At 37.6% G+C, this 23181-nt stretch overlaps 3 protein-coding genes across 3 annotated transcripts; all 3 read left to right on the top strand.

The window, feature by feature from the left end:
- The first annotated feature begins 1079 nt into the window (after positions 1–1079).
- Positions 1080–2691, top strand: LOC129951420 (origin recognition complex subunit 4). Its single transcript, XM_056063550.1, has 2 exons — positions 1080–1389; positions 1448–2691. The coding sequence occupies exons 1-2, from the start codon at positions 1198–1200 to the stop codon at positions 2624–2626; spliced, it is 1371 nt and encodes a 456-aa protein (XP_055919525.1). The 5' UTR covers positions 1080–1197; the 3' UTR covers positions 2627–2691.
- Positions 2692–7822: 5131 nt separating this feature from the next.
- LOC129951422 (uncharacterized) lies at positions 7823–8613 on the top strand. Its single transcript, XM_056063552.1, has 2 exons — positions 7823–8045; positions 8127–8613. Exons 1-2 carry the CDS (start codon positions 7845–7847, stop codon positions 8544–8546), a joined length of 621 nt encoding a protein of 206 aa, XP_055919527.1. The 5' UTR covers positions 7823–7844; the 3' UTR covers positions 8547–8613.
- Positions 8614–15114: 6501 nt separating this feature from the next.
- On the top strand, positions 15115–16006 carry LOC129950504 (uncharacterized). The gene is made up of 2 exons (XM_056062440.1): positions 15115–15730; positions 15774–16006. Exons 1-2 carry the CDS (start codon positions 15115–15117, stop codon positions 16004–16006), a joined length of 849 nt encoding a protein of 282 aa, XP_055918415.1.
- The last annotated feature ends 7175 nt before the right edge of the window (positions 16007–23181 follow it).

The following is a 23181-nucleotide window of genomic DNA, read 5'->3' as shown; positions in this document are numbered from 1 at the left end:
TTATTGCAAGAGAAATTTCCTGGCCGTGTAATATTCCGTCATGGTGATATCAATTGGCAACCAAGATTGTGCGATTTAACACCGTTGAACTTTTTTTGAGGTGCTACGCGAAAAGCCATGTTTATGCAAATAATCCCTTAACTCTTGAGTACTTTAAAAAAAAAAACATTTGTCAAATTATGTCTGAGATACCGCCTAATATGTGTCAAAAAGTAGTGAAAAATTACGTTAAAAGAATAGATGTTTATAACAATTCGCGTGCTTGTCATTTAAATGGTGAAATATTTCACACACATGATGTCAAAGTTCAAACCTTATATTAAAAAAGTAATGTCATTACAAAAAATGTACATGTGTTTTATTTGGACAGCTGCCATCTTTCGACATTTCACAAGTAAAAACTATGCTATTTCGTAGAATAAATGGAACAATAGCCATTTGGTTGATATTCATCACATGGTGGAAATTTGGCAGTCACACTTTAGAACAAAGGTTTCCTGACAGTAATTTTTCTCAAAGAGGTAATGACAGTTGTCCACCAAATGATGTGATTTAACACATCCTGATGGGAAAGATAAGACATATGTCCAAGCTCATAAGTATACTCAAGACATGAAAGAGGGAATTCGTGAAGTTATCGATCACATACAGCCGTCAATGTGCAAATTTGTCATTTAAAATTTTATAAAAATTAAATATATGGTGCAGTCATTAGAGCCTTGGTGCCTACTTAGTTGATATTGTTTTGTTACTTCTCTTTAAACTGAGATAAACTTTCATTTATTTTATTTATTATAAAGAAATTCACTAAAACTATTCACAATGTAGGGTGAATTTGTAATCAATGCAGTTTTAAGCAAAAATTCCGTCCTAAAGACACATAAAAAGTCATAATTATATCAATATGCTTAAAATCTTCCAAAATATTTGATTTTAACATTTGAAATGATAAAACGAACACTCGACTCGACTATAAAGTTGTAGTTTTTCATTTTATGGCCTTTACTGTAATTACTTTAATAATCTAGTACATTATGTGTATGGCAGCACTGAAAATAGTTTGGCGCAATTTTTAAAACATCTGTAAGTGTCAAATAAGATGTAAACAAAAAAAATTGTTTTGTTTCTCATTTCAATTTAAAACTGCATTTTGTTTGTTGTTTTTATTATTTTTGTTGATAATTTATTTTTTTAAAAATGCCTGAGCCATCAAGTGAAACACTCACAGCAAGAAAATTCATCAAAGAACGCCTCCAAAGAGATAGAACAAGTTTTCATGGGCATGAATCCGAATGGAAAAACGTTCACGATCTCCTGGAGCGTACCGCCGAAGTTGGTGAATCAAACTCCCTCCTCCTTATTGGACCTCGAGGTTCAGGAAAAACTACAGTAAGTATAACAATTCATATTTCAAAAACATTTATACTAATCTGTATTATTCACTTAGTTAGTTAATTCAGTGCTCTACTCGCTGCTCCCGAAAAAAGACTTCCAAAAGAACACCTTGATAGTGCAACTCAATGGTCTAGTTCACACAGATGATCGACTGGCATTGAAAGCGGCAACCGTACAAATGAACCTAGAGAATGCCACAAATGGCAAGGTTTTCGGGTCTTTTGCTGAAAATTTGGCTTTCCTCTTGGCATGCTTAAAGTCTGGAAACAAAAAGTCCAAGAGTGTAATATTCATTTTAGAGGAGTTCGACCTCTTTTGTGCCCACCATAACCAAACGCTGCTGTACAACCTTTTCGATGTATCACAATCTGCTCAGGCTCCATTGTGCGTTTTAGGAATCACTTGTCGCTTGGATGTTATCGAACTCCTAGAGAAACGCGTCAAATCCAGATTCTCCCACCGACAAGTGTTTCTCTTCCCGAGCAGCGATGATTTCGAATCTAGAGTCGATTTGTTCAGGCAATCGCTCCGACTACCCACAGAGAAAGAACTGAAGACACTTTGCGAAACAATGCCGCACGCCAAACAAATCAAAGTCTCCTCCGAACTCTGCTTCCTGCGGAATCATTTCAATCCCTCAAAATATAGTTTCTCGAAGAAGTTTGTCGAATCTTGGAATAAGCACATCGAAGAATTGGCTCTCAATACAACAGTGCGTACCTGCCTCCAAAACATCTACGACTTCGATGTAAGCGAAGCCTTCTTCAAGATATTCCTGTTCAAAATAATCACCCACATCAACGACTCTCATCCTACAATCAAACCGGAGGACATATCCCACATATCCTCTGTCTACGAGTCCGATGACAAAGTCCAGCTAATGTGTGGCTTGTCTGTACTCGAACTATGCCTGATCATAACAATGAAACATCATTCCGAGATCTACGATAGGGATCCATTCAATTTCGAAATCATATTCAGTCGATTTATGAAATTTGCCAAGGTCAGCAGCACAATGCAGGGCGTGGAGCGAGCTGTGGTTCTTAAGGCGTTTGAACATTTGAGAAATTTGGAATTCATAATGCCATTGAGTTCGATTGCCTGTAAAGTGCAGAAGGAATTCGAGATGCATAAGATGGCCCTGACTTATGGACAAATTGCACAGGCAGTCAATAAGTATCAAGCTCTGCCAACGGAGGTGGCTCAATGGGCGCAGAGTTCATTGATTTAAGTACATATTGTTTGTTGTTTAATTTATTTCTTACAATAAAAGTAAATGATAGTAAATAATAGTTATTAACGGTGTTATTTAGGGCATTTCCTCAATACTTTCTTTCCTCAATTAGGTAACAAGTTCCATAGCAGACAAAATAGGTTAAGCTAAGATTTTTTTTTTAATGCGCACAAAAATTTAAAATAATTATACAATTATTTAGAGTTGTAAGTCACTAGGCCCTGGTTCTCTACGGACTGTTGCGCCACCTTATTTTATACAATTATTTTATTAACTATACAATTATTATATTTTTGTATGATTTTTCGAGAAAGATCTCGATTTTCTGAGACATAAATAACTTTGAGGTCTTACACTTTCATACATCTGATAAACGGTTAACTGACAAAGGATTTTCAGTGAGTTTTGCAAACAAATTGTGTACGATCAATAGTAAGGATGGAGGAGAGGTAGCTTTAGCGGACTTGACTGGTAGTCTATATAAACTTAGACTGGAATCAAGCAATCAAGAGGTTTTACAAGTTGAAGACAAAGCCTACCGGGTGCGTTGTCTTGATCATTGGCATCGTTTGTTTTGGTCACCGAAATACTGAAGCCATCTGGAAATTAGAGACTGAAAAACTGGTGAGTGATTTTAGAATTATAGATTGTAAACACAGTAAAGAATTCAATGTATGTACGCAATGTAAAATGAACCGTTTACCATTTACGAAGGCAACTAGTGAGAGTCATGCAAAAATGGATTTAATACACAGTGATGTGTGTGCTCCCAGGTCGGGATTTAGAGGTCCAGAGGCCTCGGGGCAAGAAGCGGAGGCCCAATCGGCCCAAATTATTTTCAAAATAAAGTAAACCAATTTAAACAAACACAAATAAATATAAAGGGAAAAAAGAATTATCTAAAATTAAATTTTAGGGTTAACGAACGGAACCTTTCGAGCTTTTTTCGCCGGAAAATCGTTTATGATTTTGTTGAAATCCAATTCTCGGATTAATCGCTTTCAATACTCAGGAGAGAAAGCTTCGAGCTTTGAGGTCTTGAAAGGTCAAGGTCTAGAAAGGTCTTGGAAGGTGTAGGTCTAAAGGTCTTAAAAGGTGAAGTTCTAGAGGTCTTGAAATATCAATGTCTTGAAAGGTCTTGAGGTCTTGAAAGGTCAATGTTGAGAAAGTTCAAGGTCTTGAAAGGTCAAGGCCTAGAGGTCTTAAAAGGTCAAGGCCTAGAGGTCTTGAAACGTCAATGTCTTGAAAGGTTTTGAGGGCTTGAAAGGTCTAGGTTCAGAAAGGTCAAGGTCCAGAAAGGTCAAGGTCTAGAGGTCTTGAAAGGTCAAGGTTTTAAGGTCCTTAAAGGTGAAGGACAAGAGATGTCTTGAAAGGTCAAAGTCAAGAGAGGACTAGAACGGTCTTAAACTATCAATTGAGGTTTGGAAAGGTCTTGAAATATCAAGGTATAGGAAGGTCTAGAGGTGTCAAGGGAAAAATCAAGGGGGGTCTAGAAATGTCAGGGAGGTCTGGAGATTTAAAGGGAGGTCTGGAAATATCAACAATCACGGGAAATATGGAGATTTCAAGAGAGGTATGGAAATATCAAGGGAGGTCTGGAGATTTAAAGGGAGGTCTGGAGATTTAAAGGGAGGTCTTTAAATATCATAATGGGTGCGCTCCCGGAGACGCACCTAAAAGTCCTAGCTGCGAATGTAAATTCACAGATTAGGATTGAACGAAGAGCTAACATGTTCCAATTGTTGAAAGACTACAGTCCCGATGTGTTTATGGCTAGCGAACCCAAGCTAAACCACAAACACAAATTGACTCATAAAAATTACAATATCGTAAGAAAAGACCGACTCGACTCCACTCAAGGGGGCGGTGTCGCTCTCTTTATAGGAATTAATTATAAAGTCATATTCAACAATGAATTGCGAGAGCTCAAGACGCTAGAAGTTTGCGTTGTATGCATCTCTCTCACTCAAGGGAAGCGGATGTATATGATTCCGGTTTATGCGGCTGGAGCTCCAGAGGTTACTTGCTTTGCTTCAGAACTCCACATTCTTTTTAGGGATCTTAAACTGAGCTTGGAAGAAAATTATTCGTCTTGGCCGGTGATTTGAATGCAAAACATGACAAAGTCCTTAAGTACCTCAAAGTTATAGCTCTCCATGGTGACGTTTTGTCCAAGAAGTCGTTGTTCAATTTCTTTTTTTGATGACAGAATATACTTGGTCTTGCCCTCATTGACCCCTAAACCCATCTTCGGTTCCGTCGCAGTGCTCAAAGACGCTCCACTGATATCACGCTTTGATCTTCCAATTATTTCAATTTCATCTGCATATCCGAGTAATTGGATGGACTTTTGGAAGATTGTGCCTCTAGTGTTGACGTTTGAGTTTTGCACAATTCTTTATAGAACGATGTTGAAGAAGTCGCGTGATAGTGCACCGCCTTGTCTCAAACCTTTTTTGACATCAAATGCATTGGTAAGATCTTTTCCGACCTTGATAGAGCAGTGTGCATTCTCCATCGTCATTCTGCATAAACGGATAAGTTTGACAGGGATTCCAAAACTAGACATTGCTCTGTAGAGCTCTTTCCTATAGATGATGTCATACGCGGCTTTAAAATCGATAAAAAGATGGTGGGTATCGATTTGAAGTTCCTGGGTTTTTTCCAAGGTCTGCCGTAGTGTGAATATTTGGTCGATAGTAGACTCTTCTGGTCTGAAGCCACACTGATAACTACCTATCAGGTTGTTGACAAACGGCTTCAGACGTTCTCATAATACGGCAGACAGGATCTTATACGCAATGTTAAGGAGTCTGATGCCTCTGTAGTTGGCGCAATTTAGAGGAACTCCTTTCTTATGTATCCGGCATACTATGCTGAGATTCTACTCATCGGGCATGCTTTCTTCCGACCATATTTTGCAGATGAGTTGGTGCATGCTCCCCTACCAAGTCATCGCCTGCCGCTTTGAATAGTTCGGCAGCGATGCCGCCAGCCCCAGCAGCTTTGTTTGACTTAAGTTTAGATATAGCTATCTTCACTTCGTCAAGGTCGGTTAGGCGGAATTGTTGATCTGCATCGCCAAGGTTGAGTGGTTCTATCTCCCTAAGAGCGGAATTCGGTTCTTCATCGCCCTTATATAATATGGAAAAGTGTACTCAACATAGACTGCGGTTCCACTACGATGTTCCCCTGATTGTCCTTACAGGCTTCGGTTCGTGGCTTGCAGCCTTGGGAGGTTTTTTTTACCTTTTGATAAAATTTACGAACCTCATTCCCGTTGTGACATCCCTCTATCTCCTCGATCGCGCGCTTCTCATGACCTCTTTTTTCCATCTAAGAAGCCGGTGTTCCTTTCTCCTCTTCTGCTCGTAGAGTTCGCAAGCAGCTCTGGTCCTTTTGTGCAGCGCCGTTTTGTATGCCTGCTTTTTCGCTGCGTGCGCTTGCCGGCATTCGTCGTCAAACCAGGGGTTTCGCTGTGGTGGTCGTGTGAAACCTAGCACTTGAGAGGCGGCATCTCTGATGGCTGCAAGGCAATGTTGCAACTGGTTTTCAATGCTTAATGCCAGCAGCATAGGACTCCTTTAGAGGTTATTAGAAACTCGATCGGAAAATGACATGGCAGTCTCTTGCGATTGTAGCCGTCTAACGTCGAATCTTCTCACAGTACTTACTTGTTTTGGTTTGGATCGGGATATCCGTAGCCGTACCTTGGCTATAACGAGGTAGTGGTGGGTATTGAGATGTGTGAACTGCGTACTGGCTACCAGAACGTCTCGACCCGCAGCGAAATCGGTCAGCCTGAATCCGTTGTCGGAGGTGGTGTCGTGCAGGCTGTATCTCCCGATTATGCCACCAAATATGTCTTCTCTTCCTAGCTTGGCATTAAAATCTCCTAAGACAATTTTAATGTCATAGCAAGGGCACTGCTCATATGTCTTGTCCAAGAGCTCGAACAATATGTCTTTGGTGTCTTCAACTTCGTTTTGTGTTGGGGCATGCGCGCATATTAGGCTTATGTTGGCGAATTTAGCCTTGATGCGGATTGTCGTGATGCGCTCGCTCACACTGTTGTTAAGGGACCTACCATTCTACGTACAGATCCGAAGTTCGTTGTCCTTATTTCGTTTGCGTAGGTTGTCAACAGTGAATCCGTAAGTATCCGAGGCTTGTTGGTGATTAGAAACTAAAGGTATTTTTTGCGTGGCCAGGAAGTCACCCCGACGGCACCGTTGATTCCATCCCGAGAATTCGTCCGCTGCCGTCTGAATAATGAGAGGTGCCTCTCTCGTTTGCTGCCGCCAACAACTTTCCACTGGGGTTAGAACCCAATCTCCAGTTGAGGTACTACGCACCCGATGTTCACCGCGGGGAGGTAAGAGTAGGAGTTGATATAGACAGAGGTAGATTTTAAAGTCAATATCTTCTATTGTCCACGAGTTATCGAGGACCGAACATCAATTTTTACCAATTTTGCCTTTGGTTTTTTTCTTTTTAATTTACTGAATGTAGAAAACAATATTTTCTATGAGATAAAAATAGTTTAAAGCCAGTATTTTTAGTTTTTGAAAAGATGTTTGAGTCGAAAGTAAATTTTTACCTGCTTTAAGTAATGTTTTTTAGGTTTTTATTTTTTGTGGAAAAAAATTGTGAATTAGATTTTTCTCAACATTTTACTGAATATGTTGACAACAATTATTTTTATATTCTTGAAAAGATATTTAAGTTGAAAATCAATTTTTACCAAGTTTTAGTAGAATGCAAAAAGCGCGCAGTGATTAGCAATTTTTTGGAATTAAATTAATAGCAAATAACATAAAATTAAATAGGTAATTATGCATGTCTATTCGAGATCGAATTGTTAAGAGTGCCGTATTAACAAAAGAATTTCAAAGTAGTATTTAGGTTAGACTTTAGATTATTAACATCAAACATGTTGAATTTTTCGTACCCTTATAAAAATACGTACACATCTATTCTCAAAGTTTCAACACCGATCGTTATGCATAAGAAGCCACCTGTTTTTTTGTGTTTGTTAACTGTTAACTCAAAATGCATTCTTCAATATTGTCTATCGAACAATCAATCGATAAAATTAATTAACATATTAACATAGGGGTTATTTTTAAATAAATGTTTGGCTTATAAATACCCAAGGACTGGGAAAACAATTAATCACTCATTCTACAGAAACTTAACCTCCACAGTCGAAGATATGACTTCTTCATTTTTACTCTTATCCTTATCGGTAGTCCTTGCAGTAACTGCAATGACACTAGCCGATGAAAGTCCAGGATTTTTTCTAAAAATTACTAAAAATATTCCACGTTTGGGTCGTCGTTCGGACAAACAATTTACAAATTATTTTTTCAAAAATGCAAAACAAATTCCAAGAATTGGAAGAAGAAATGAATTGGTAAGCTTTTTTTTTCAAAACAAAAAGACACAATGTTAAATTCCTATTTTTAATTTTATTTTTTGGTTGTTTTGATTAAAGGACGATGACTCTTCACTTCAAGACTCTGACTTGCTCAAAAAGTTGGATGAAATGAGTTCTCCTAAGAAACGTTACATTAATCCAGCTCCAACAGCACGAGAATACAGTGTAGTCCAACCAGTCAATGCAAATACCTTGATTGAGCTTATAGAAAAAGATGCAATTCCAAGGGATAACATAAAATTTGTCCATTGGAAGGATTTCGATCGTGCGTTACAGGTTGATAGTGATCTGTATGCAAAAGTTGTCTCATTGGGGAGAAAGCCTGATCGTCAATTAAAAGAGGATTTGAACTTTGGACGTTTTATGCCATTCTTTGGAAATAAATATGGAGGCGATGAAACTCTTATCTATGGTGCTGGTGACAAGGGAATGTATTCAGGCAATGATAAGGAATTAGTTAACTATAATGAAGTCTAAGAATTGGAGCAATTAAAATAATAATTTATTAAAAAACGCCTGTAAGTTTCACAGGGTGTGGAGTATTTTCTAGTCAATTTAAAATAAATAATACAAAAACCTAAGTTATTATAGATAATGTTTTGTGTTTTAGAAAATAAAATCCATATTTGTGACCTCAATCACTGTTTAATAGTTTTTTAATAACTTTTTACTTTCGACGTATAGAAATTTTATAGCAAGTATTTCATTCGTAAAAGATTTTTCACTCGAGAGTTAAACCAAACATGACATTACGATGGTAGAGAAGTAGAAAAGATTGGGTCCCCCGATCAATCGATTTCAATATTTTTTTTTCTGCACAAGATCTTATACTATTTCATTAATATTTGATACTCAAAAAAGTTTTATTGTTGTTTCCGTTTTTTTAAAAAGTATTTAAAATTTTTTTCGAAATTTAATATCTCGAAAAGTGGTCATAATTTTTATTACAAAATTGAAATTAAACGTAAGCTCTAAGTAACTGCATAGTAAAAGTTAACAAATTTAAACGTACAAAATTAATAAAAAAAAAAAAATTGACCTAACGATTTTCAAATAAAAATGTTATGAATTTATGTTTTTTTTACATTTTTAAAGCTTAAAACACAGAAAATATTTTTTAAAAGATTTTTTTGATACATTACAAATTCCTACGACTAGACCAGTCTATGAATAAAAAAATTGCCTTCACTTCAAAATTGTCTGGTGATGACCAAAAAAAAGTCCCCAAGAATCCGACGTGAGCTATTGCGGAAGTTAAGAGAAACATGGAGTTTGTTTCATATTTTCACGTTTACCTCGAAAACTATTTGTCGTATCTTTCCAGTTTAAATGGTTCAGTGATATCTCCGGTGATCTATTTGATGACCAAACGTGTAGCTGTGTAGTGTGGATTCAAATTACGCATGAAAATAATATTTAGGTGAACCAATCTTTAATCGAATTAAAAAATTTAATAGAAAAATTTACTCGATTGATTTAAAAGACATCAGATCGCCTGGTATAACAACATCAACATTAACATTTTTGGCTGCCAAAATAGCCCTATGACTGAGCCAGTTATGATTCAAGTAATTACTCTGTATATCCAGAAAGATACTCTAAATCAATTCATTTTTTTCCTTTTTCAATACTTCGCCAAAAGAATGATAGTTTTAAACATCCGTTAATCTCATCAGTGAAAGTAGAGCAAGGTGTAACTGGTAAAGTCTGTCCGAAAAGTTTTATTAAATCTGGCACAGTTCTGTTTGATGCATAGTGGTTATGCTATTAAATTTTAGCTTATGCAAAACGTTTGTAAGTTTGGCAATCCCCCATCTATTGAATACTTACTTAATCCAGCTCCAAACGATAGATGGCAGATGTCTCCATCTATCGATTGGAACTGACAAATAATTGTGACTGTCAAATAATAGACAAATAATTTGCAAAACAATAATATTGCGATCATAGATTGAGAACAAAAATTGGGAAGTGCAAATAAATAATTAGAAAAATAAATATTGAAGAACTGAAAATTAAAAATATTTGTCGATTATACAGAGTCCGGCAAAAAGATCTCCTATATTTTAAAAGGCAATGACAAATAAATAAACAATTTAACAGAAAAATTTTATTGAATTTTTTTAATTAAATATTATGCCATTTTACATAAAATAAAATAATTATTACTTAGTTTTAAACATTACATCCGTTAAATATTGTCCTTTATTATTAATACATTTACGAAGCCTTTCCCGGGAGTTTTCCATTGCTCGTCGATTTTTTCTTTTTTTCACTTCATTTTTTTTCTTCTTTTTTTTTCAGAAAGTAGTAAGCTTATAGCAAGCGTCCAACTACCATCAGAGGCTCATTTGTGGTGTAATGGCTGCCACTTCCTGAGTATTGCATCCTTAAGTGCTTCCAAAGATGTTGGGCGATGAGTGTAGACTTTGGTCTTTAAATGTCCCCAAAAAAATCACAAGGTGATTAACCGAGGGACCTTGGTGGCCAGGTAATGTCTCCTCGTAAAGAATGAGGATGCCCTGGAAACATCTCTTTCAAAACGGTTAGCGAACGCCGTGAAGTGTGTGCTGTGGCTCCATCTTGTTGGAACCAGACTTTTTTGTGGTTCCTCTCTCACTTAATTCTTGTGCGATCATATTTTTGTACATATGCATATGAAGATGTGACGCACTTACACGTGCCACGTTATCCGGCGTCATTGCGGATAAAGGTCGGCCAGACGATTTTCTCCTTAGCGCAGAACCCGTTGCTCTAGAGTTTGATAACCAAACTTCAATTGTTTTTTATCCGGAACAGGATCATATCGTCCAAGTTCAAATCGAATGCAAAATGCTCGCTAAGGAGTAATCGCCGAACCACCATTACGGATATATTCCTCTACGACAAATTCACGATAATCACCGTGCCACGCGCGCCGCCGCGCCATTATGATTACTAAAAACGGCACGAAAACCTCTATCTATCTATACCCGGAATACCATTTTATCTATAAATAGCGTTAAATATAAACTACTAAAAATACGAGAGGTTTTTTTGACGCACCCTGTACTATAAACAAAACATGATAATCTTATTCAACAAATAATAATGTTTTTGACATTCGGTTAAATTTAAAACAAAAATTGAACGAACAAACTTGTAAAAACTTCTTGAAAAAATATAAAACTTAATTCTCTTATAAAATATTGATGTTAAGAAAAAGTTATAACAAAATCCAATCTACTGTTTTGTTTTGTTAAAAACGTGACAAAAACGCCACACTAAATTGGTTAAACGTCCCGAAAAACTTGGAAAACAGCTTGAATGCACACTTTAACAAGTTCTTCAAATGACCATTTGGGTTATTAGAAGCAAATATTATTAGTTTACAATAAATTGAACTAATACCCTTTCTGGTTATTTTATATTTAAAGTCTATCGTGCCTTTGTAAAATTAGAAATAACTTTCTATCATGGATTTTATTACGGCTTCATGTAAATTCAAACTTGCAGTCTCCTTTCGATCCAACGAAATCCAAAGAAATCTAAATTAGGATTCGTTTCGATTTCTCAATCCACTCTCGTAATCGGGGTTTTAGTTCACCATAATTCTAATAGTTTGGAATCCAAGCATTTGTGGCGACCATTGACGACCTTTTGCAAATTTCCAGTCTTTGACAGATGGCGCAGCGATCGTAGAAAAGAAAGATACAAAAAGAACCTAAGTAACGTTCTAGACGCAGCTGCACCTTGAGATACTTTTTTACTCTTATTTCTGATCTCGTCTAGACTGCCTCGTGCAACGCTGTTTTTTAACCAAAACTAATTTCATTATATTAGAATTTTAAGAGAAATAAATTATAAGTTTTAAAGTAAACCTTGTGTCTGGAATTTATTTAGCACAAACGCTAAAGTGGTGACCCCGACGTGATCTCGTTGAAATTACCCAGCACAAGATAAGACAACCAACATGGACCCACCAGCAGGTACAGCTGCAAACACCAGCGACACTATTGTGCAAGCATCAACGCTAGCCGAAGTTGCAGCCTTGAAGAACCTCAGGATTCCACCATTCTGGAAAATAAATCCAGCCTTGTGGTTTGTACAAATTGAGGCGCAGTTTCACAACAACAGAATCTCTTCCGACAACAGTAAATTCAATGCCATAATCGCTGCCTTGGATCCTGAAATCCTAAATTAGGTTTCGGATTTGGTGCAAACACCACCAGTCACTGACAAATATCCTACCTTAAAAAAACAATTAATAGGGAGGTTTACTGAGTCCAAGGAGCGACAATTGAATAAGCTTATGACATCACTCGAACTCGGCGACAAGCGTCCTTCAAGTTTGTTGAGAGAGATGAGAAGACTTGCGGGACAAAATGTTCCCGACGATATGCTCTCCACAATTTGGATGTCAAGAATGCCGAACCATGTGAGGGGAATTCTTTCTGCAAGTCTAGACATTGGCCTCACTGCTTTATCTGAGATAGCAGACAAAATCATAGACAACATGTCGACAGCACCAAATCTCGTTTTCGCTGCAGAGGTAAATGAATGTCGAAACAACAATTCCCTCGATCAACGCCTGACAGAGGTAGAATCTGCACTGTCCAGCCTTACAACACTCGTGCAAAGTCTCAAAGTCAGTCAAAACAGATCTCGAACGCAGTCCAGAAACAGATCCGTTTCAAAGGTAAGAAGGGTTTCATAAAAAAAGGTACTGTTTGTTTTTTCCACAGGAAGTATGGAAAGGAAGCAAGAAGATGTGACAACCCATGCAATTTTTCCACAAAAAACTAACCAGCCTGTTCTCATCCAAGGCGGTTGACAACAGTGCTCAACACAACAAAGAAAGCCGCCTTTTTATCTTCGACAAGGAGACTCATCAAAAATTCTTACTTGATTCTGGCTCAACGATATGCGTCCTACCTCGTTCCAATGATTGCCCAAACCAGAGAGGAGATCTTATTCTTCTTGCGGCTAACAACACCCCAATTCACACCTACGGCAGCAAAACCCTCACGCTCAACATCGGGCTTCGGAGGGCTATAACATGGCCGTTCATCATCGCAGACGTTAAAACAGCAATCATTGGAGCAGACCTACTGGCACACTAAGGGCTTTTAATTGATTTGAAGGCAAAACGCATCATCGTCAAGACGACATCGCTAACGGCTCCTGGTAAAATTGAGTCAACCGACATCACTAGTCTACTTTCCATCAATGGACCTGACACATACATTAGCCTGGTGAAACAATTTGTACTTGCCAACAGCAACTGTTCTAAAACGAAACCCACTCAGACGCAACACCGCATAATAACTACAGGCCAGCCAAACGCAGAACGTCCAAGACGTCTCACCGGGCAAAAGCTTAAACAAGCCAAAGCAGACATCGAGAATTTCGTCAAAAAGGGATATTGTCGCGTATCCAGCAGCCCATGGGCTAGTCCAAATCATCTCGTTGAGAAAAAAACTGGTGGCTGGAGATGTTGTGGTGACTATCGACGGTTGAATGCCCAAACACAACCCGATAGATACCCGATACCACACATTATGGATTTCACCGAAAACTTATATAACAAATCTTGTTTCTCAATCTTGGACATGGATAAAGCGTATTATCAGATTCCGATGGCACCTGAAGACATTGAGAAGACTGCGATCACAACCCCCTTCGGATTGTTTGAGTTTTTGGTCATGCCATTCGGCCTTAAGAACGCTACTCAAACTTTCCAACGGTTTATGGATATAGTTCTTCGCAGTCTGGATTTCGTTTTCTGCTACATCGATGACATCCTGATTGCCTCCAATTCAGAAGAAGAACACAAACAGCATGTTCTTCAAGTCCTGCAACGTCTCCAACAGTACGGTCTTGTAATCAACATCTCTAAATGCCAATTTGCGAAATCTGAGGTAACATATCTTGGACACACTATAAATAAAGTTGGTTGCAGACCACCAGAAGACAGGGTCAACGCTATATCAAACTATCCAAAGCCAGCCACTATAAACGAACTACGTCGTTTTCTAGGAATAGTCAACTATTACCGTCGCTATATTCCGAGTTGTGCTCACATGCAAGCACCATTGAATGGACTCATCAAGGATTCGAAACGGAACGACAAACGACCGGTTCCATGGAATCCTCTGGCTGAAAAGGCTTTTCAAGAGTGCAAGAACAGCATCAAACAAACAACTTTACTGACGCACCTCAATCAAGATTCATCACTGGTTCTGACAACTGATGCCTCAGACACCGCAGTCGGCGCCAAGTTGGAACAAACAGACTCGACTTATAATAAACCAATCGGATTCTTTTCGTGCAAACTTTCAAAATCCCAGGCTCGATACAGCACTTATGATCGGGAACTTCTTGCTATTTACCTTGCCATACGTTTCTTCAGACACATACTGGATGGTCGTCGCTTCGTGGTGCATACGGATCACAAGCCACTGATCTATGCCTTTCAGCAGAGCTCCGACAAAGCTCCCCAACGCCGGTTGACACAATTGGACTTTATATCGCAGTTCACAACAGACATAATTTATCTTCCCGGCAAAGACAACACCGTGGCAGACGCGCTGTCAAGAGTTTACGCTTTAACAATGCCATCACAGTTCGATCAACGTGAATTACATCTGTCGCAACTGCTGGATCCTGAACTACAAGAACTTCTAAGGCCAGGAAACACTTCCCTCAAATTGACCAAATTAACCTTAGAACCTGGCATCAAAATTTATTGCGACATTTCGGACAACCTGATTCGACCATATATACCATCGTCTCTACGTCGACAAGCCTTTGAAGCGATACACAATTTGTCTCATCCCAGCGGAAGGTCTACCAGTCGCCTACTCAGGGAGAAATTCATTTGGCCAAACATCAGAAAAGACGCCCTGGAATGGTCTCGTACTTGTGTTCAATGTCAACGTTGAAAAATCAATCGACACACAAAACAATCACCGGAACCAATCAATGTTCCAGACCAACGTTTTCAACATGTACCATCGATCTAATTGTCCTCCCGCATTGCAAAGGAAACAGATATTGTCTGACAATGATTGACCGTTTCAGCAGATGGCCGGAAGCTATACCTCTACAAGAGATGAGTGCAGAAACAGTCGCAGCTGCATTTTACAACCGTTGGGTTTCCCGATTCGGCTCACCAATCAAAATCACGACCGACCAAGGTACTCAATTTGAGTCTGCCCTTTTCTCAGCGCTCATGAAGTTGATTGGCACCACGAGGGTAAGAACTGCACCTTATCACCCTGCTTCAAACGGACTAGTGGAACGATGGCATCGCTCTTTGAAGACCGCTCTGATGTGCCACGAGAAGACAAATTGGGTAGACGCACTTCCAACAGTACTAATGGGACTTCGAACAACCTACAAAGAAGACATTAAAGCGTCCGCAGCCGAAATGCTCTATGGAACGAGTTTAACCATACCTGGTGAGTTCTTTGTTAACCAAGACACTTTCTCTGACCCACAGATATTCGTTCAAAAACATCGAGAGGTCATGCGCAAGTTTCGTGCATCTACGACATCAAATCATGCCACCAACACAAAATTGTTCGTTTCACCTGACCTGTACAAATCTTCACATGTTTTTCTTCGACGCGATTGCGTTACAAAAGCCATTGGAACAACCATACTCTGGTCCTCATCCTGTAATAAAAAGAATTAACAATCGTCTTTTTACAATAAACGCAGATGGACGGATTTTAAATGTATCAACAGAACGTCTAAAACCAGCATACATCTCACTCGGAAACAGCACAGCCCGAGAACCAAGTCTTCCAACATCAAGCGATCATCGTCAAACACCGAGTCAAGTCGAATTAAACCAGCTTTCCACAACAAAGATTCGGTCAATTTTAAAGAAAAATGAAAAAAATCTACAAATCAAAACAGATGTTCAGCATCGAGTTAAATTTGACAACTAATTAAATCGTCCCTTCGGTACTAGAGGGGGAGTTATGTGGCTACCATTGACGACCTTTTGCAAATTTCCAGTCTTTGACAGATGGCGCAGCGATCGTAGAAAAGAAAGATACAAAAAGAACCTAAGTAACGTTCTAGACGCAGCTGCACCTTGAGATACTTTTTTACTCTTATTTCTGATCTCGTCTAGACTGCCTCGTGCAACGCTGTTTTTTAACCAAAACTAATTTCATTATATTAGAATTTTTAGAGAAATAAATTATAAGTTTTAAAGTAAACCTTGTGTCTGGAATTTATTTAGCACAAACGCTAAACATTTAAACCCAATGAACACGACCATTACTTCTATTCGCTGCCATCGGCCGCCATGACATATTTTAGTTCATTTCCGCTCAACATTATCGTTGGTATTTGGCAGTACCTAACTATTTGTGAAATTCTTGTGTTCGCGTTTGTCTCGAATTCGAAACCAAAAAATTAATTAAAAATATTTATTTTCAATGTGCGGTAAAAAAAAGTTTAAACAAAATGTGAACTTAGTTGTTAAGTTTAAGTAAATGCAATAAAAATATCGATTAATTGGGAAATTAAGTGTTTTCTCTTGTAAAATGTGAATAACGGTTGAATTATTTTCTTTTTCATTCATTCATTCCGTAGCTCTGTTATCGTCGGTCTTCGGTTGGTTTGTTCTGTATGGTTAGCAATGTTAATTGGCGGTTGAATTTGAAAATTTGAATTCGGTTTCTTTAGTGTTAAGTTCGCTAGAGAAAAATAAGAAAATTTATTTTAATTGTGCAGTAAAAAAGTGAATAAAAATAAAAGTTCGATTATTAAAAAAAGGCGTAAATCATGTGTTGACAAAGAAGTGATTTTTTGATGTCACTTTTTTGAAAATATAATTTGAATCAAAATGGGTAAGCAATTAAGCTAAGAACTTCAAGAATAAATTGAAATTTTAGCTGTTTTTATTGTGATATTTGACTAGTTTAAGCATTTTTGAAATATTTTTTTAGTTTCTAATTTTGTGCTTAAAATCTTTCGATTAAAATGACGGCGTGATAATATTTTATTTATGACGCCATTATATTTTTGATAACTTTACATCACGTCTGTCAATTTATCTTGCTTAAAAGTTTGTAGGTTTTCGTGTTGGGTTAAAAAAGTTGTTAGTTCAATTATTCTTACAAAAATTTAAATTACAAACAATATTTTTCATATAAGGGAATAGTTTAGTTTGAAAATCTAGTTTGGTTAGATTTTTAGTCGAAAATAAATTTTTACCAATTTAATTATAATTTCTTAAATTTTTACAAATTGGATGAATGAAATTAATTTCAGAGATATGAAGAACCGAACATCAATTTTTACTAAATTTGCTTACTATTTTTTGTAGATTTTATTTTTTTTATGAAAAAACGAACTGTTGGATTTAAGAACAAAAAACTGCTGAATATCGAAAACAATATTTTCTGTGAAATAAAAAGAGTTTGAAGACAGTATTTTTAATTTTTGTAAAACTATTTGAATCGAAAGTACATTTTTACCAAGATTTAGTATTGTTTTTTTTTGTAAGGTTTTTATTTTTTGTAAAAAAAACTATTAATTAGATTTTCTTCAAAATTTGACTGAGTGTTGACAACGATATTTAAAAAAATAGTACTTTAAAGCCAATATCTCAAAGTGTTGAAAAGATATTTGAATCGAAAATCAATTTTTATTAATTTTTTTGTTTAGGTTTTTATTTTTTGTAAAAAAAAATGTCAATTCAACTTTTCTCAAAATTTTACCAGATGTTAAAAACGTTATTTTTCGTTGCAAAAAATTATTTTGGAGATAAAATCATTTTGTATTCGTTCAGTTATTTTATTTATAAAAAAACCGTTAACTCGATTTTTTTTCAAGAAAAATATACTTGTTTGCACGTACGGACGTACGGGCGTCAAACGTACATACGTACACGCACGCACAGACATCTTTCTTAAAATCTTTTATTTCGACTCTAGGGACCTTGAAAAGTCGAGAAATTTCAAAATTTTCAATTTGACAAATCGCACTGATTATAATAACTTAATATGAGAAGTTAAACATTAAATAACCCACCAAATTTCTGCATTATGAAATTAACCCTCAAATTCGAAAATGAAACAAAGTCCCAAAAAATAAGTCCCCAACATTAATAATTATTTGAGGATCTTTAACTGGTCACTATGCTTCCTCAAAAGTGACGATGATATCAGCGCTGATATGATAACAAGTTTGATTCTCCTGGAAATGATAACTTTTATCCCAAATAGGGTTAAAAGCATCAGACCTAAGGAAACACATGGTTCGATGGGAGCTGTAAAGAGGTTATTAGGGTCAAGAAGGTAAGTTTCCGTTGGTTTTAAGCCAATCCAATTGAGGAAAACTGGAATAAGTTCAAGCAAGCCAGGAAAGCCTGCACCGCCTATATTCAACGGATATATTTTTGTAATTGACCAAAAATGGCGGTAAAAAATACTGCAATGTCCCAGAGGCAGTAAAAATGTTTGGTTTTTTGTAAATAAATATGAGGAATTCTTCCTCGGTTCCTACGCTCGTTGTCAATGAAACTCCATTTGTTAACTCTTTCAGTGAGTGAGTGTTATGACTCCGCTGTACTTGAGTGAGTTAGTGATTCTATAGGACCAATCTTTTTTTCGCACTCGTACTGTGGCAAGAGCTCTTAAAGATCTCAACATTCATAAATCCGCTGGTCCGGATGGTATCCCCTCTATTTTTCTGAAGAGGTGTTCTTCAACGCTGCCAAAACCACTGCGTAAACTTTTCATCTGTCCTACTCCTCAGGGTGGAAAACTGCATTTGTCCAGCGTTTTCCAATAAGAATCCCTCCTTCATTGGATTAGTAACTACCTTTCGAATCGTTCAATACAAGTTGTATTGGATAGATTCAAGTCTGAAAACCACAAAATAGATGTTGGTGTACTCCAGGGCTCTGTTCCATCTCCAACACTCTTTCTCATTTTTATTTATGATCTCCTGCCTACAACTTCTAATCGAATACATTGTTTTACTGACGATAGTACTCTTAGCTTTTCATATACGTTTTCAGATTTACATCCCTCTTCTTTGGATGTGGAATTGCAACGACAAAATATGATAAGCTCATTAAATTCCGACCTAAACAGCATTGTACAATGCGGAATAAGAAACCGCGTAATTTAATGCTTCGAAAACCTAATGCTGTCTTGTATCGTTAAAGCATAAAATACTCCTTTTGCCATTATCCATAAATGGCACTTGCATCGAGGAGACCGAACATCTCGATATTCTCGGTATGTATGTCACCAACCACCTTTTGTGAAACGATCACATGCGCGATGTCGCCAAAAATGCCCCAAGATGTTTGGGTTTTCTAAGGTGATGAAAGAAATTTTTCTCCCCCTCTGATCTGGCTATTATCTACAAGACATATATCCGTTCAAAGCTTGAGTATAACTGCCATATATTAGCTGTTGCTCCAGAAACTTACTTAAGCCTCTTGGACAGTATTGAACGAAGAGCATTTAGATTGATTGGGGATATTACCATCATAAGATCATTAAAGTCACTTGAACATCTTCGAAATGTTTCTTGTCTCACACTCTTTTACCGTTATTTTAATGGTTTATGCTCTAGAGAAATAGCCAGTTGTATTCCTCCCCTTAAACAGTTCAACCATAATACTCACGGTTCTAGGAATGCTCATCAATATACATACCCTCGAACCCAACTTCGGTCGTACTGTCAAGTAAAGATATTCGTTCTTTAGCCGCACTACGTGAATGTGCAATTACTTACCTCACTCTGTTTTTCCCAGCCATTGCAATATTCATGAATTCAAAACCAATGTGAACCGTCACCTCCTTTCAACCCCTCTCTCTCTTTCCTAGTACTTACACTGTGTCCTTACATAATAGGGATAGTAATATCCCCTAAAGTGTGCGCTTATTATAAAAAAAACATGTCTTGCCACTTTATTTCTTGTTGAATGTGTACTGGATGGAGAGTGGGAGGTTTTTCGCTCACGTTTTGACTATCGACACAGCACTACATAACGTGAGCCACTTTCCAGCCAAACTTTAAAGAATTGGATTTATTGTATTTATTATAGGACTTGGCGAGGTAAGGTGTGTCCTCTTTCATCATGAAATGACTCTCTTAATTTAAAATGGAAGTAGTCCCTAAACAAGCATGGATTTAATCCCCAAAAATGGCGAGTTCTTTCATATGAAATACAATTTATTGGAAGTTATTTCTTTTGGAGTTAATTCACGGGGCCAAGTTTATATATGTAGCTTATAGTTCACCGATCTTTAGGGTTTCAAATTTCGGACCACGCTATTTATCAAAGAATTGATCACAACTTACAATCTTTTCCTTCAAAAATTCTCGTGTTTTTCAATATTAAAATGAAAACTCTTATTTTAAAAACCTATAGATCCATTTTCTAGTAGTACTCGTATTGTGATGTTAAGTGCGTTGGACTGTCATGCCAGAGGTCTTGAGTCCAATCTCTGCTTGTGCCATCTAAAGTTTATTTTTCACGGGTCCTGCATCCTGGAGAAATTGACAAATCTTCGAAGAGTAATTCTTGTCATGAAAAGTGCTTTTTTCAAATTAGCCGTTCGAATTCGCCTCAAAACTTAAGGTCCCCTCAATCCCTAACAACATTAATCGCACACAAGAATGGTTGATAGTTGTAAGTCACTAGGCTAGGCCCTAGTTCTCAACGGACTGTTGCTCCACCTCATTTAATTTAAATTTAAATCTATTTTCTGCAAGTTACTCAGACTTACAATATCCTGGAAAGACAATATTGATCTCTTAAGTGCTGTATGCGATTTGATAGATCTGAATGTACAATTATTGAATTGCTAAGAAAGATACACAATTTTTTGATAAGAGACATGAATTTTATCTGTCCGAGAAGATACCTCTACCGAAAACGTAATCAGTTGTGGATCCATTTGCATAGAAATTAATCGATTGGACTTCCTAAACTACCAATTTGTCTGATGGAGAAAAAAGCACTTTGAAGTTTTAGTTGAACTATTAGATGGAACTTTCTTTAATATCAGAAAGGACTAATTTCTCAATGCATTTGGTACTGTTAGGTTTGTCAAATCAATATTATGATCCTTTTAATACTTGCTGTTTTTCTGTTCTTGGATCTTTCTGAATGTATTATAATGTTTGCAAAATGGAAGCTACTGTTTTGACCACTTCGCAATTAGTCGACGCTTTAGAAACAGTCTCTTGGACGTACGAAACAGAAGAGGCACCGATATATATATTAATGATAGCTTCCCTTAGATTGAGTACAACTACAGTTCGAAGATCCAACGGAAAAACACGAACCCCTAAACTAAAGGATCCCACGATCCGTCAATAATTTAGGGACCACCTGTCACACGAAATGAGAACAATCAGCAGCACAGTATATGACGACATCGAACACCATTGGAATGCTGTGAAAAATGTTTTCTTTTCAGATGCTGACAGAATAATCGGTCGGAAAAAAGCAACAACACTTGGCTTTCAGAAGAATCTTGGGTAAGGATCAACGAACGCAAACAGTTAAGGGCTGAAATAAGTACTGCACAAGAAGAAGAAAGAAACGAGCTGGAGTCCTCGTATTGCATGAAAAAGAGAAAAATTCACCGCAGCATGCGCCGCCGCCGTGACAAGCGTAACTACATCAACGCATTTGCGCAAGAAGCAAAAGATGCTGCTAACAGGTACACACATAGCTCAAAGCAACACCTGGTGAAAGAAATAGATGGTATTGTGTGGTAAGTTTGGAAGATAGAAGGTGGAAGGCACACTTTTCCTCGGTTTTAAACTGAGTGTTTGCAAACAACTTGTAGCCGATACCTTCCGCACCAGACCTCCTATTAAAAATGAAATCGTTGCCGCAATTAAAGCACTTAAGAACAACAAAGCGGTAGGACTTGATGGAAGTCCCGCAGAGCTTTTACAAGCAGCACCAACGTTATCAAGCGAGCTACTTCATCCGCTCATAAAAGGAACCATGTGTAGAAGAAGGGAATTATCGTCCTTCTCCCAAGAAAAGGAGATCTTATAAAGTGCTAAAACTGAAGAAGAATTTGCGTTCTACCTGTCGTTGCCAACATAGTAGCAAAAGCCATACTGGATGCCGAACAAGCAGGATTCCGCGCTGGATTTTCCTGTTCTGATCATATTAACTGCCTGCGGATCATTATTATACAGTGCGTTGAATATCGATCACCACTACACCTGCTGTTCATCGACTTCGAGAAGGCCTTTTATAGCTTTAACAGGGAGTATATCTGGTTAGCTTTGCGGAGAAGAGGCATCCCAGAAAAAACTAATTGCTATTATTAAATCATCCAAGTGTCACGTTCTGCACGATTGTAGGTTGTCAGATGATTTTGAAATCCGAAGCAGAGTCGGACAGGGCTTGTTGGTGATAAGCGATGCACTGCGCTCCGCTCAGCTCTGTCAAATAGCGGAGGGAACCAATAAACTTTGACATCCTATTTAAAGCACTTGGATTACGCGGACGATGTTTGCTTACTCTCTCATAGGATCATGGATTTTCATCAAATGATAACAAGTGTGGAGAGAAAATTAATTCCGGAAAAACAAAAATGATCAGCCCCGGAACCCGACCATCCTCTCAAATAAATATATTCTCGCAACCGGTGAAAAAGTGGAGAACTTTCAATACCTTGGAAGTATTGTTTCCATCGAAGGCGGAACCAAACAAGACGTCATCTGCCGCATCGGAAAAGCAAAAGCAGCGTTCGGCATGCTGTCAACTATTTGGAGGAATAACTCTATCAGCTTAAGAACAAAGCTACGACTGTTCCGCACAAATGTCGAATCTGTGCTTAGCAAAAAAACTGCAATCCTTCGTGAATACATGTCTTCATAACATCCTAAGGATTTTCTGGGTAAACCGTATATCAATTGAGGTCTTTCATAGAAGGACAGGTCAGGAACCTATAGAATCTATAAATGGAAGACGTAAGTGGCGACCGAGAAGCACATGGAGCAGGACAGTCTAGGCGGAATCAGCGTTGGAGGGAGCTGAAAGACATCTCCGGAAAGCGTACACATAGGCACGTAGGCGTAGTAGGGGCCCTATGCTCCTTAAGGGGTTCCCAACGGG

Source organism: Eupeodes corollae, chromosome 3, assembly GCF_945859685.1.
Source record: "Eupeodes corollae chromosome 3, idEupCoro1.1, whole genome shotgun sequence".
Taxonomy (NCBI): domain Eukaryota; kingdom Metazoa; phylum Arthropoda; class Insecta; order Diptera; family Syrphidae; genus Eupeodes; species Eupeodes corollae.
The sequence above is the reverse complement of the archived record's forward strand: the minus strand, read 5'-3'. Positions and strand labels throughout refer to the sequence as shown.

What these genes read in the sequence shown, in the direction of transcription:
- LOC129951420 (XM_056063550.1), top strand. Translation starts at nt 1,198, where the DNA reads ATGCCTGAGCCATCAAGTGAAACACTCACAGCAAGAAAATTCATCAAA. An exon ending in GAGGTTCAGGAAAAACTACA is followed by an intron (nt 1,390 to 1,447) that starts GTAAGTATAACA and finishes TTATTCACTTAG; the next exon opens with TTAGTTAATTCAGTGCTCTA.
- LOC129951422 (XM_056063552.1), top strand. Translation starts at nt 7,845, where the DNA reads ATGACTTCTTCATTTTTACTCTTATCCTTATCGGTAGTCCTTGCAGTA. An exon ending in TTGGAAGAAGAAATGAATTG is followed by an intron (nt 8,046 to 8,126) that starts GTAAGCTTTTTT and finishes TTTTGATTAAAG; the next exon opens with GACGATGACTCTTCACTTCA.
- LOC129950504 (XM_056062440.1), top strand. Translation starts at nt 15,115, where the DNA reads ATGATTGACCGTTTCAGCAGATGGCCGGAAGCTATACCTCTACAAGAG. An exon ending in CATACTCTGGTCCTCATCCT is followed by an intron (nt 15,731 to 15,773) that starts GTAATAAAAAGA and finishes CAATAAACGCAG; the next exon opens with ATGGACGGATTTTAAATGTA.